The sequence below is a fragment of the Rhopalosiphum padi genome, chromosome 3, assembly GCF_020882245.1.
Source record: "Rhopalosiphum padi isolate XX-2018 chromosome 3, ASM2088224v1, whole genome shotgun sequence".
In the NCBI taxonomy this organism is placed as follows: Eukaryota; Metazoa; Arthropoda; class Insecta; order Hemiptera; family Aphididae; genus Rhopalosiphum; species Rhopalosiphum padi.
The window spans coordinates 29,989,296-30,004,471 of record NC_083599.1 but is presented as its reverse complement, the minus strand read 5'-3'; the positions used below and the strand labels follow the sequence as shown (position 1 = coordinate 30,004,471).

At 27.7% G+C, this 15,176-nt stretch overlaps 1 protein-coding gene and 1 pseudogene across 1 annotated transcript; one reads left to right on the top strand and one right to left on the bottom strand.

The window, feature by feature from the left end:
• Positions 1 to 477: 477 nt before the first annotated feature.
• On the top strand, positions 478 to 1,506 carry LOC132923717 (beta-1,3-galactosyltransferase 6-like; annotated as a pseudogene).
• Positions 1,507 to 1,618: 112 nt separating this feature from the next.
• Positions 1,619 to 11,206, bottom strand: LOC132924976 (uncharacterized). Its single transcript, XM_060989411.1, has 12 exons — positions 10,977 to 11,206; positions 10,682 to 10,920; positions 10,511 to 10,619; positions 10,331 to 10,435; positions 10,009 to 10,259; positions 9,723 to 9,822; positions 3,031 to 3,288; positions 2,736 to 2,974; positions 2,565 to 2,673; positions 2,385 to 2,489; positions 2,063 to 2,313; positions 1,619 to 1,883 (listed from the first exon to the last, which is right to left on the bottom strand). Exons 1-12 carry the CDS (start codon positions 11,011 to 11,013, stop codon positions 1,782 to 1,784), a joined length of 1,905 nt encoding a protein of 634 aa, XP_060845394.1. The 5' UTR covers positions 11,014 to 11,206; the 3' UTR covers positions 1,619 to 1,781.
• Positions 11,207 to 15,176: the final 3,970 nt, after the last annotated feature.

The following is a 15,176-nucleotide window of genomic DNA, read 5'->3' as shown; positions in this document are numbered from 1 at the left end:
ACGAAGATGGGAACATATTTTCTACTAGAAAAAGTTTTTGCGTTTCAATGTTTAAACAAAAAAATACAATTATACTAAAGAAGACTGTTTGTTATCACAACAGTGATAAATACATTTTGACATTTTTCGAGCATAATGTGCATTCAAGTGTAGATAAACAAGGAATTATTCGACATTTGTAGATATTACATTAAGATAGTACCTACTACCTATCATGATGGTAGAATAGATTTAAATTTTTCCATCCATTTAATATTCATTTCACACTTTTCACAGTGCTCAATGCTCATTGCTCATAATTTGTTAATTACTGTTACATACTTTTAATTAATTATTTTTGGTCCCTTAATTTTTATGTCAAACACCTCAATATTATGAAACACCTTATTTTTATTTTTTTTAATGTTTTGTTATTTATTATTTTGAATATTTTTTGATTTTAGTTAAATATTTTAAGTGGGCATTACTTAGAAACAAATGTTACTGCATAAAAAACGCCTTACATACTATTTCCTGGCAAGTTTTTCATTCATTCTAGGATACATATTAATGTTGTTCTTTTTGAAAACATTTCTCTAAATGTATTTTAAAATTAAGTTGCTTTTACTTGTCATATCTGCGGTAAAAAAATATTTATCGTAAAGATGCTATATGTGAAACACGGGCTCAAACAAAAGGAGACTTTAAAATACTTTTTTTTGTATCAAAAGACAAATCTATAAATGTTGAAAAGCTAGTTCATGAAGACTTATTGAAAAGAATGAGTATAAACTTCTCACTCATAAAATAATAGCATCATTTTCTGGTGAATATATCATAATATAAACTTTGATTATCTGTTAAAATGTGATGGCGATTCTTTTTGACAATGTGTTATTAATTGTCAATGAGGTAGAACATAAGCCTAAAAAAAGGTTCTACTGGGGATATTTTGATGGTAATGCAAATATTAAAAATAAGAGGTTAATTTAAATAAACTGATTGGATTGCATGTGATAGATATTTACTGTATGCTTTGGGAGGAGGCTATGTTTTATCCAAAGATCTTAACTTCTAAATATTGAAGAATCGCGATTACTTAAGGTAAGTTGATCATAGTAGCATAATATAAAGTAATAAGAGAAAATATTGATATTAAGTTTAGCAAATTTTTTATGTAATAGCATTGATTATCTATAATCAATGGTAATAGCTAACTAATTATAACGGTTTTATTAAAATGATTGATTAACTATCCTTAAAAGAGAAGATGTTTCGGTTGGCGCTTTGGTAAGTCCATTAAATATTACTAGAAAACATGACCGGTGATTAGACACACAATGATGTCAAAATGATTATTTATTAACACATAAACGTAGTCCTGAAATGATGAGACTGCACTGGTCAAACATTATTCAGACTGGAAAACTATGTGATAGAGAGTTAAAAAATATGGCTTCCTACAAATATAACTGGTCAGTGATGCCATCTAAATGTTGTGTTAGAAATTTGTCTTTAATTCCATGAATACATTTTTCAACATAAAAAGACTGATGTAATTATTAATATAATACATTTGAACATTGGAGTTTGTTTTCAGTTTTGAATAAAATATATATATATATATTAACAACACCAATTTTATATTGAAATTAAATTTTATTCTTATTATGTTTTCAATTCATGAAAATATTACAAATTACAATAATTTGTTCTTATACCGTAAGAAAATGAACATAACATTATACATTATATGTATGTATAAATAAAATAAAAAAAAATTATATCATTTTTAATATGTGTTATTTTTTCTTCCTGTCTGTTATACATTTAGGACAGAACCATTTTCCTTTAGGCTTGGTAGTTAATTTGACACATGCAAAGTGGAACCATTCAATAGGACACTAAAATAATAAAAGTACACAATTAATTAAATATGATAAAAAATTGAAACAATATTTACAATAAAAATTAAGATTGTTATTATTTTTTCAATGGTTTAAGTAGGTATTTAATAAATTGTTTTATAAAATAAAAAAGATAAATACATAAATAATTAATAAATTAAAATTAAAGTTCTTACATCAGGATTATCACAGCCAATCATTTCTCCATAAGAAACTTGGTTGCATAAACAATACGTTGGCTCATTTGGATCAACGGGCATATCTAATACTTCAGCCGAGTGTGCACCTCCGGCACCAACTAATGCACCAGTAAGGGAACTAGTTTCTACTGTAACGCTGGTTACACTATTTGTAGGGTTTGTTGGATTAGTGACAACATTAATTAAAGGTGTTTTACTAGGTGCTGCACTTGTTGTTTTTGTAACTCCTGAAAAATGTTGGTAATTATTATATAAAGAAATCAACTTAAATATGACTAAAATTTTGTTGTATACAAACCTTTTTTCAGTTGTTTCTTTTTAGATGTTTTTATTGGAGCTGTTTCTTCTTCACTCGATGCACTCTTCTTTTTAATTTCTTTGTCTTTCATCTTTTTACATTCTCCTGGAAGCAATACACATAAAGAAATGACCAAATACATTATTGGAATAATAATATGAAATAATGCAGAACACCTACGTTTTTGTGAATTTTCTTCTATATTTCTTGTAGCACTAATGACTCTGTCTTGAATTTCAGCTTCAAAGCGTGCTAAATCTGAATCAAATTCTCTAATATGTTTATCTACCTGTAAGATACAATGGAATAGAACATTTTTACGGTAATGTTAATAATTCAAAATCAACATACCATTTCATAAGTTTGTATAGACAATTGAACTTTATCATCGCTATATTCTTTCGCTTTGTCAAACTGACATTGTATGCTGGTCATCATTTCGCGTTTTTTATCTGCTGTGTATCCCTTGGAATTTGACATATAATCGTCTGTCAGTTTGTCAATGTTGCGCATTAATTCTTGAACTCTGGAGTCAAGATCTCTCATCAGAGTGAAGTTTCGTTGTAACTCAACAGGAAGATTCTCTAAATCTAAAATATAACTTTGATAGTACATCGTTTAATTGCAACAACAAAAAAAAACTTACTGTTCAGATAGTGTTCCAAGTTAAGAGCAGAAGTCATTTTTGTTATTTTATGATTCGGCTGAGAATTATTGAAGAAAAAATAAGTATAAGATACTTGTATACAAAAACAAACGGGAATTTTATGTGTTTGATCAACTTTTAAAAATATAAAAAGTGCCTCATAAATTTCTTGTTTATATTTTTGATAATATTTATAGTGAATAAGACGTGAATCACACCATTTTGATATAACAATGATATTATGTAACTGCCCGATGACTGTATAAACAATAAACGTACAAATAAATATGCCAAGTTTGGCAACACTGTACGAATACAACATTTCAAACATTTCTAATTTTCAAATAAGCCAATTATTAGTCGAGTCAAACGACATTTATATTTTATTTATTTAGACGGTTTATACTTTATACCCAAATACCTAATTAAATAAAATTATATATATATATGTTACGGTAAATTATGTTAAATGAAAATTAACATTATTCACATGTTATTAACGTTATTTACCAAATACACAAGTGATTATCGTTATAAACCGGATAATCACGTTAATGATTAAATACACAGGTATTTGTTGTTATAGATCATCAGATATGCAAGTGAATCTCAAGTAGGTTGTATTTTTAAAAAGAGAAAAAATGCATTATTATTTTTTATTTATTTTTACAAGTTATACTGCCATGACATTTACTATTACATAATTGTTCAGCCCCACGGCAAGCACAATGCTTATTATTATAACCAGTCTTGCAATAGCAACGCTGGTACTTTCAAGGGCCCGCAACCGAATAATTACTAGCTGCTTCTCTCAGACCTCAGTGTCAACTGTAGTCTACCATCAGCTAATTTTATCACATTGTCCATGTCCAATAGATTTTCTTCGTAAACAGCTATTTCTTGGCGTGTGTAATTGTATTTAATAAAACCATATTCCCGGTGGCGTAGTTTAGAATTGGTTCTGGGGTGGAATTGGGATATAAGTTTATACTATCATTCTTAGTCTTCACAAGAAAATAACGATAATTCCCTCATTCGTACACACACACACACACACACACAAATAAATATAAATGCGTAAATATATTATTAATTAAAAAAAAAGAAACATTGACCATTTAAGACCTAGAAATATTATACATAAACCTACCTATTAATATATATGTTTAGTGGCTGTAACCTTATATGTTGCAATAATACAATTTTATTGGTAGGTATTCAATAGTTGATCGTTTTTAGCTAGTTGTTTATAAAATGATTTTTTTATTTTCATCGTGTACTAGCTAGCACTTATGTGCATGCTTTTACGAAATAACTATAGGAACCTACTCAGTCTGCGCGCGATGTAATCTCTATTATAGTATTATTCGTATTTCGTACATGAATTTTATTGTCGTTAACTATTTATTTTATACCTTCTTATTTTAGGCTATTTTAAATGTTTGACATTGTTAGGAACCCTTGCACACACACTTTAGATTAGTAAGCATATTATACAATAATATAGTAGTGTAAGCAATATGTGTATTCTTTTTGCAAGCGACTGCGTCGCCAAGACAAGAACGTAGAATAAGCAAGTTAGTCGTGAATAAGTAGCCGATTCGTATGATACTGTGTTATTAAAATATTCTTATGATAAAATAATTAATAAAATATTTTCTTAAAGTTAAACAGATTTTGTGTAGTGTTTTGAATACAAACCGTAAGTGAACGAACTGTTTTAATATACCTTTTGGCCTTAACCGAAAGAGTATATAACAACATGTCATTCTGTAATAAAACAAATTAATTTGTGTCTACATGAGACGGTGGTGTACCGTGTACCTAATGAGCAGGCAATTAGCTAAAATATTTCTACAAGGGGAAGGCCAATAATTTTTGGACCGTTTATCATTTTTCATAATTTTTCCCAATGAAATACTTGTAGGGGGCTTATCTCTCACATTCGTCATTAGGCGGTATGCCATATAAAGAAAATCTTATTAATTTATATTAATAATTTACTTTTGGTTAGTATTTGATTAAAAAGAAATGTTTTTTCAACAAGTATACCTAGACCCGGACCTTACTGCCTAAGCAGTGTAGGCTACACAACCACGGATTTAGGGGCACGGGCACTACTTACTATCCTCATATTTTTTTTTTTAAACTTGAAAAATTGTACAATCTGTAAAATAATTATTGACAATAAGCACAATACCATCCTGATGTTATTTTTATTTAAATAATATCCGAAATTTTAAATAGTAATAATCAATGCGATCAATTAGAGTGTATGTTTCCAAATTTAGAAATAGATATGCGTATGTACATTAGTAAAGCAGTTTCAAACTGCTCAGGCGAAAGAGCTTTTTCTGTACTTAAAAGAGTAAAATCCTATTTAAGGTCAACCAGGAAGGAGGAAAGACTTCCTATCATATTTATACATGACCTCAATAAAGTATTTTGAAATATTTTTGTTACTTTTATATATTTAATTTAAGCTTATACTTCATAAACACTATAAAACATAATTTTATATGATAATTTAGACAAATATTACAAATTCATATTTATTTCATATTGAAAAAAATCATCTGGTAAAATTGTACTAGGTTTTATTATTTATCATAATTATTGTTTCTTCAACCATAATACATATCTAATCGACTACTTTTTTTTAGATTGCAGTACAGCAGATCACTCGATGCATGCTGAGACATGAATTCACATTTCTACAACTTCGAAAGTATCAATATCCTACGTGTAAAATGGACTAGAAGATACCGATAATATTAATGGTTTTATGCAATGAACGTGTAATGGTTTTCGAATGTAATTGATAGTTATTTAACAGTAGTGTAACAATAAGTTAATGCCGAGAAACTCTGACAATTACATGAAGAAAGAAATTCAAATTTTCTATTATTAACTTAAATTAATTTCATTAAGGCTTATACTTCATAAACACTTTAAAACGTGTTTTTATATCATTATTTAGACAAAAATTACAAATTCATATTTTTAACTGCTTATAGAACACTCAATTCTCATGTTAGTGTCATCAAACTCTGACCTTTAGATTAAGCAAGAAATTCTAATTTATTATTATTAACTTTCATTAATTTCACTTAAGCTTATACTTCATAAACAATTTAAAACATGTTTTTATGTGATAATTTATACAAATATTACAAATTCATATTTTTAATTGCTTATAAATCACTCAATTCTCATGTTAGTGTCATCAAGGTCAGACCATTAGATTAAGCAAGAAATTCTAATTTTCTATTTTTTACATTCAAATATTTAATCAAAGCTTATACTTAATAACACCTTAAAACGTGTTTTTATAAGATAATTTAGTCAAATATTACTAATTCATATTTTTAACTGCTTATAGAACACTCAAATCTCATATTAGTGTCATCAAAGTCTGACCATTAGATTAAGCAAGAAATTCTAATTTATTATTATTAACTTTCATTAATTTCACTTAAGCTTATACTTCATAAACAATATAAAACGTGTTTTTATATGATAATTTAAACAAAAATTACTAATTCATATTTTTAACTGCTTATAGAACACTCAATTCTCATGTTAGTGTCATCAAAGTCTGACCATTAGATTAAGCAAGAAATTCTAATTTATTATTATAAACTTTCATTAATTTCACTTAAGCTTATACTTCATAAACAATTTAAAACGTGTTTTTATACGATAATTTAGACAAATATTAAAAATTCATATTTATTTCATATTGAAAAAAATCATCTGGTAGATTTGTACTTTCTTTTATTATTTATCATAGTTATTGTTTCTCCAACTATTATTCATATTTAATCGACTACTTTTTTTTAGATGGCAGTACAGCAGATCACTGAAGGCTTGCTGAGACATGACTTCGCATTCATACTACTTAGGAAAGTATCATCTTACATTGAAAATTAACTGGAAGATACTGATAATTATATAGGTTTTATGCCATGTACGTTAAATGATTATTGAATGTAATTGATAGTAAATTAATAGTAGTGTAACAATTGAAAGTTTGTTAAAAGTCTGAATAAAGGATTGGGAAATACCATTAGCTTGTAATTTTAATTCATAATACTTGCCTTAGCTATAAAAATCTTTTAATATTATTTACTACATTTATTTCATTAATAGGTTTTACTTTAACCATAACCGAAAGTGATTTAATTTAAACTGTCAAGTTTCAAAAGATGTGTTACTATGATTTATTCAATTATAATTTCATATTATTATGTTCAAATCAGATTTATTTATGAAGAATAGTAATGTCATATGATATTGCAAACAATCAATTTAATATTATCCTATGATTGTATTTATATGATAAAATTATTTTACATTCAAATTCAACAAAACATCTGGTAGATTTTTACTATCTTTGATTGCTTATCATAATTAATGTGTCTTATCATCTGTTTAATGATTATATTTCATGTCTTTTTGCATTTATACATTTTTATTTGTATTTATGTTTCAACTGTAAAATTCTTTCAATTATTTTCAATTAAGAATGTAGTTTGTCTTTTAGTTTTTGTTTGATTGTTTTAAATTCTGAATTATTCAGTGTTTCCCACACACTAGTTGTCATAAAAAGATTTTCGTTGACCTTATGGTGTGTAGTAGTGACATTTTATCCTCCAATTATTTTACAAAATTAACTGACTAAATTTTTTCAGATGGCAGTACAAAGAACACTCGATGCATGCTGAGACATGACTTTGCATTCATACTACTTGGGAAAGTATCATCTTACATTGAAAATTAACTGGAAGATACTGATAATTATATAGGTTTTATGCAATGTACGTTAAATGATTATTGAATGTAATTGATAGTAAATTTATAGTAGTGTAACAATTGAAAATTTGTTAAAAGTCTGAATAAAGGATTAGGAAATACCATTAGCTTGTAATTGTAATTCATAATACTTGCCTTAGCTATAAAAATCTTTTAATATTATTTACTACATTTATTTCATTAATAGGTTTTACTTTAACCACATCCCAAAGTGATTTAATTTAAATTGTCAAGATTCAATAGATGTTCTACGGTGATTCTATTCAAATATAATTTCATATTATTATGTTCAAATCAGAATTATTTATGAAGAATAGTAATGCCATATGATATTGCAAACAATCAATTTTATATTATCTTATATTACAAATTAATATTTTTAAAAGCTTATAAAACTCTTAATTTTCATTTTAGTGTCATCAAACTTAGACCATTAGATTCAGAAAGATATTCTAATTTTCTATTTTTTACATTCAATTATTTAATTAAAGCTTATACTTAATAACACCTTAAAACGTGTTTTTATATGAAAATTTAGACAAATATTACAAATTCATATTTATTTTATATTGAAAAGAATCAATTTTAAGTTTTTCTACAAGTGTATTCTTTAGTTACACTTATTTTATATTCAAATTGGACAAAACATTCTAGTAGATTTGTACTATCATTTCTCTAAATGTATTTTAAAATTAAGTTGCTTTTACTTGTCATATCTGCGGTAAAAAAATATTTATCGTAAAGATGCTATATGTGAAACACGGGCTCAAACAAAAGGAGACTTTAAAATACTTTTTTTTGTATCAAAAGACAAATCTATAAATGTTGAAAAGTTAGTTCATGAATACTTATTGAAAAGAATGAGTATAAACTTCTCACTCATAAAATAATAGCATCATTTTCTGGTGAATATATCATAATATAAACTTTGATTATCTGTTAAAATGTGATGGCGATTCTTTTTGACAATGTGTTATTAATTGTCAATGAGGTAGACCATAAGCCTTAAAAAAAGGTTCTACTGGGGATGTTTTTATGGTAATGCAAACATTAATAATTAGAGGTCAATTTAAATAAACTGATTGGATAGCATGTTATAGATATTTACTGTATGCTTTGGGAGGAGGCTATGGTTTATCTAAAGATCTTATCATCTAAATAGTGAAGAATCGAGATTACCTAGTTGATCATAGTAGCATAATATAAAGTAATAAGAGAAAATATTGATATTAAGTTTAGCAAATTCATTATGTAATAACTAACCAATTTTAACGGTGTTTCTAAAATGATTGATTAACTATCCTAATTCTTGTTGTTTATTTTTATTTTTCAGTTTCTTTGCTAGTGAAGTTGTTTCGGTTAGCGCTTTGGTAAGTCCATTAAATATTACTAGAAATCATGACCGGTGATTAGACACACAATGATGTCAAAATGATTATTTATTAACACATAAACGTAGTCCTGAAATGATGAGATTGCACTGGTTAAACATTATTCAGACTGGAAAACTATGTGATAGAGAGTTAAAAAATATGGCTTCCTACAAATATAACTGGTCAGTGATGCCATCTAAATGTTGTGTTAGAAATTTTGCTTTAATTCCATGAATTCATTTTTCAACATAAAACAACTAGTGTAATTATTAATTTAATATATTTGAACATTGGAGTTTGTTTTCAGTTTTGAATAAAATATATATATATATATAAATTAACAATACAAATTTTATTCTTATTATGTATGCAATTCATGACAATATTACAAATTACAATAATATCAATCATTTGATTTTATGTCGTAAGAAAATGAAAAATACATTAAACATTATATGTATGTATAAATAAAATAAAAAATACTTATTTCATTTTTAATATGTTATTTTTTCTTTTTGTCTGTTATACATTTAGGACAGAACCATTTTCCTTTAGGCTTGGTAGTTAATTTGACACACGCAAAGTGGAACCATTCAATAGGACACTAAAATAATAAAAGTACATAATTAATAAAATATAATAAAAAAAATGAAACAATATTTACAATAAAAATTGAGAATGTTATATTTTTTCAATGGTTTAAGACTTAAGTATTTAATAAAATTTTATATAAAATAAAAACAATACCTAAATATATCTATAATTATTAAATTAAAATTAAAATTCTTACATCAGGATTATCACAGCCAATCATTTCTCCATAAGAAACTTGGTTGCATAAACAATACGTTGGCTCATTTGGATCAACGGGCATATCTAATACTTCAGCCGAGTGTGCACCTCCGGCACCAACTAATGCACCAGTAAGGGAACTAGTTTCTACTGTAACGCTGGTTACACTATTTGTAGGGTTTGTTGGATTAGTGACAACATTAATTAAAGGTGTTTTACTAGGTGCTGCACTTGTTGTTTTTGTAACTCCTGAAAAATGTTGGTAATTATTATATAAAGAAATCAACTTAAATATGACTAAAATTTTGTTGTATACAAACCTTTTTTCAGTTGTTTCTTTTTAGATGTTTTTATTGGAGCTGTTTCTTCTTCACTCGATGCACTCTTCTTTTTAATTTCTTTGTCTTTCATCTTTTTACATTCTCCTGGAAGCAATACACATAAAGAAATGACCAAATACATTATTGGAATAATAATATGAAATAATGCAGAACACCTACGTTTTTGTGAATTTTCTTCTATATTTCTTGTAGCCCTAATGACTCTGTCTTGAATTTCAGCTTCAAAGCGTGCTAAATCTGAATCAAATTCTCTAATATGTTTATCTACCTGTAAGATACAATGGAATAGAACATTTTTACGGTAATGTTAATAATTCAAAATCAACATACCATTTCATAAGTTTGTATAGACAATTGAACTTTATCATCGCTATATTCTTTCGCTTTGTCAAACTGACATTGTATGCTGGTCATCATTTCGCGTTTTTTATCTGCTGTGTATCCCTTGGAATTTGACATATAATCGTCTGTCAGTTTGTCAACGTTGCGCATTAATTCTTGAACTCTGGAGTCAAGATCTTGCATCAGAGTGAAGTTTCGTTGTAACTCAACAGGAAGATTCTCTAAATCTAAAATATAACTTTGATAGTACATCGTTTAATTGCAACAAAAAAAAAAAACTTACTGTTCAGATAGTGTTCCAAGTTAAGAGCAGAAGTCATTTTTGTTATTTTATGATTCGGCTGAGAATTATTGAAGAAAAAATAAGTATAAGATACTTGTATACAAAATCAAACGGGAATTTTATGTGTTTGATCAACTTTTAAAAATATAAAAAGTGCCTCATAAATTTCTTGTTTATATTTTTGATAATATTTATAGTGAATAAGACGTGAATCACACCATTTTGATATAACAATGATATTATGTAACTGCCCGACACGGATATAGATACTATATAGTATCTATATCCGTGCTGCCCGATTACCGTATAAACAATAAACATACAAATAAATATGCCAAGTTTTGTAACTGGCAATACTGTACGAATTCAATATTTCAAACATTTGACATTTCTTATTTTCAAATAAGCCAATTATTAGTCGAGTCAAACGACATTTATATTTTATTTATTTAGTCGGTTTATACTTTATACCCAAATACCCAATTAAATAAAATTTAAAACGTTTGCTTGGTAGTAGGTACATCGTACATAATATTAGTTAAGAGTTTTAACTTATAATTCATAAGCAATAAACATAAAAATATAAGTACATAGCAGAGGCGACCAAATGGTCGTCGTGTTAGAATTTTTTTTTAGGCTACGCACACGAAAATTAATCATGGTGGTAGTTAACAATATTATCGATACATTTTATCCATAAAAACTGTTTTATGGAAGTTGATCCTTAAAGGTGAAGTATATTTTTAGTAGATCGCGGCTAAAAAAGTTTGGCTGCTCCTGGTACATAGCAATCATAAAAATAGTATTCACAGGGTATGTATAGGTACATTACAAAAATATACTATTTTAACCAATTTACACCAGTTTACACTTTGTCTCCATTTTTATTTCAAAAAACTTTCATAAGTTAATAAGATAATCTTATTAATTTATATTTATATTTTACTTTTGGTTAGTAGTTAATAAAAAGAAATGTTTTTTCAACAAATGTACCTATCGAAGTATTCGGGATCAGACAGCCATAACGATAACATGTGCGTTCCGTTACGTATTGCGTGCTTATCTTATCAAGCCAATTGCCGTTAATTGAATCATTAAAAACGCTGTAATGGCGAATATTGTATCACCAATTGTCATTATAAACAAGAACAAAATTCAAAAAAAGAAAACAGCAGATAATTCGTCAAAGAGAGCTCTATCGTCAACTTCAACCAACTCACCAGACCATGAGGATAAAAAAGGCAAATTTTTTGTCTCGGCAAACCGATTCCAAGCCCTGGCAACGGATGAAGCGGATGAACAGGATAACGTCTTCGCCACAATAGAAGATCTACTCGTCACACAACCTAACGAATCCTCAACAAAACAAAGTAATGTTAAACTTCCGAATATCGTCCTAACAAACATAAACGATTTTAGCATAATACGTAAAGATCTAACTCGCATAGTGGGCCCTGAGGGGTTCACATGTAAAGCAATTAAATCTAATATTATCATACGGTCAAATACACGGGTCAACTTCATGGCTATTAAGTCATATCTAATAGAAACCGGCCAGGAATATCATTCTTATCTCCCCCGTTCCTCCCAACCATTCCGTGTGGTACTACACCACCTCCACGACACCACTCCTACCACAGATATCATAAACTGTCTAAACGACGTCGGACATAAAGTAATCAGCATTATAAATATAACACACAGTGCGAACAAATTGCCACTTCCACTATTCAACATCAGCTTAGCTCGTAACACCAACAACCGTGAAATATTCAAAATCACCAAATTATTAAACACATAATAAAATTCGAATACACAAAGAGACAACTTGGTCCTCCCCAATGTCATCACTGTTAAAAGTATGGACATACACGCAACTACTGCCACCGCAAACCGCGATGCGTGAAATGTGGAGCTGAACACTTCACTGATAATTGCACAAAACAACTGGAGGAACCAGCAAAATGTGCCAACTGTGGCGGAAACCACACCGCCAATTAAAAAGGTTGCCAAACCTTCAAAAAAATATTAAGCCGCATCAAATCCAAAACCAAAACAACAAAAAGAGATAATCAACACACTCAAACTAAAGCTGTACCACCTGCACCCCACAGAAGTGGGCATGATACGCTACGCTCAAACCCAAGAGAAAAACCCTCATATGCCGAAGCCACAGCAAATACACCACCATCCGATCAACTCCAAATCGTCACAAGTTTCCTTAATGAGCTAAAATTAATACTAAACCCCCTCCTAGCTGCTCTAACATCCCTAATAAATAAATTTCCACTCCTCATCGCTTCCAATCTTTAATTAACACACGTATCACATATCTACCGATCATCCATACCATATTCTAATTAAATTCTAAATTCTAAATTGTATTAATTGAAATAACAAACTTGTAATAACATGCAATATGTTGAAACATTTTAATTATAATAAATAAAAAAAAGTATTACAAAAAATAGATAGTGCCTAAATTAAAAAAAAAAACCAACGATTATCGAAATCTAAAAATAACAAAAATTAAAACCAGTAAAACCAACCATTAAATTAAATTTATAGTTGATTGTTTATGGCCCATGTAAGATTAAAGATTAAGAGTTTATCAAAATAAAAATGACTGAACTATACTAGATTCAAAACTTCTAAAGTATACGCTTCTGTCGTTTCTGACGCGTAAACGCGTAGGTTAGTTATATATAGGTAACAATTATAAATATGTATCATATTTATACTTGACCTCAATAAAGTATTTCGAAATATTTTTGTTGTTTTATCAAAAAAATTAAAAATATCTAATAGGTCAATAGGGGACTAGTAAGTAAAATTAATAATTATAAGTAAGGAGATGTTTTAAATAATTTTTAGGATATGATTTGTAGTATGCTCCAAATATGAAATATGTAACAAAACAATTATATTATTTTATTATTATTATATTTATTTGATATTTACAATCTGTACTTGACATCACAATAAGTAAATTGGATAATTTATGTACATGTTTGACTTGTATAATATGAAGAGGGAGGCCAACCAGTGATGGAACCCAACGTGAATTTATTTTAGATTAACAAATCTCTGCAATATTTTCTTTTGAGCCTATGAATGGGATTTATGGGTTGAGTAGATGAGATTTGCGATACTAACGAGTTAGTATGGAAAGGTAGTTTGGAATAGAAGAATCTGTAATGTTTGGTGGCTAATTGGTTAACTGACTCAAATTTTAGGTCAGTGTATAGTACAGAACAATTTAATTTTTGAAATAATAGCTGTAACTTTTAAACTATTTGGACAAATACAGCTTTGAAAACGTAGTATTAGAACTACATTTATTAAGTTTTAGTCACAGTGTCACACGTTCAAATAACAGTCGTATTAGTATTTTTAAACAGCCGATTTTGCACTTACTCTGTGCCAAGGTACAAGTGCGACTTTTTTTTTATTTTTACATTTTTAATAGTAAAAAATTTTTAAGAATATTTTTCACAATTTTGACAGTGGTTTTAGATGTAACACTCCCATATCATTATATTGCAATAATCATCATATTTTTAAGTTAATTATTTCACAAGAAATTGACAGTTGAAGTCGAATTATTTAAAATTGAGTCGCAGTTACCCCACTTCACCTTATGTCTATCAAAACCCTATTATTTATATTTTTCAGAAACGTTATCCACGAATATAAAAATTAATTATTATTATAATAAATAATAATTGTATTATCTAGTAATAGTAACTATAGATTTATTTTAATGTGTACAATCATATTAAGCAATAAGCTGTAAAACTAATAAACGCTTTGGCATTCTTACCTGTGAATATGTTTAAAAAAGGTAATAAAATATGAATTATTATTTATTATTATTATTTATTTTAATTTTTAGGAATATCTGTATTATATGAAACATTTAATTACAATGACGGTGTAGACGATATATTAACTTATTTTGATGCAACGTATATAAATGGTATTTATAAAGCAACAGCAACAGCATTTGGAACAACGTATTTAAAACGTCAACCACCAATTGTCCCACCTCATTTATGGAATGTATTTATGTATATAATGCTTCAAAAAAAGGTTATGCTCGCACTAATAATATATCTGAAGCATTTAATAATAAATTAAATATAGTTAGAATTAAACATCCGAATATTTATATTTTTATTGAATCTATTCAAATAATCA

What these genes read in the sequence shown, in the direction of transcription:
- LOC132924976 (XM_060989411.1), bottom strand. Translation starts at nt 11,013, where the DNA reads ATGACTTCTGCTCTTAACTTGGAACACTATCTGAACA. An exon ending in AGAAGAAAATTCACAAAAAC is followed by an intron (nt 10,436 to 10,510) that starts GTAGGTGTTCTG and finishes TATTGCTTCCAG; the next exon opens with GAGAATGTAAAAAGATGAAA. An exon ending in AAAGAAACAACTGAAAAAAG is followed by an intron (nt 2,314 to 2,384) that starts GTTTGTATACAA and finishes AACATTTTTCAG; the next exon opens with GAGTTACAAAAACAACAAGT.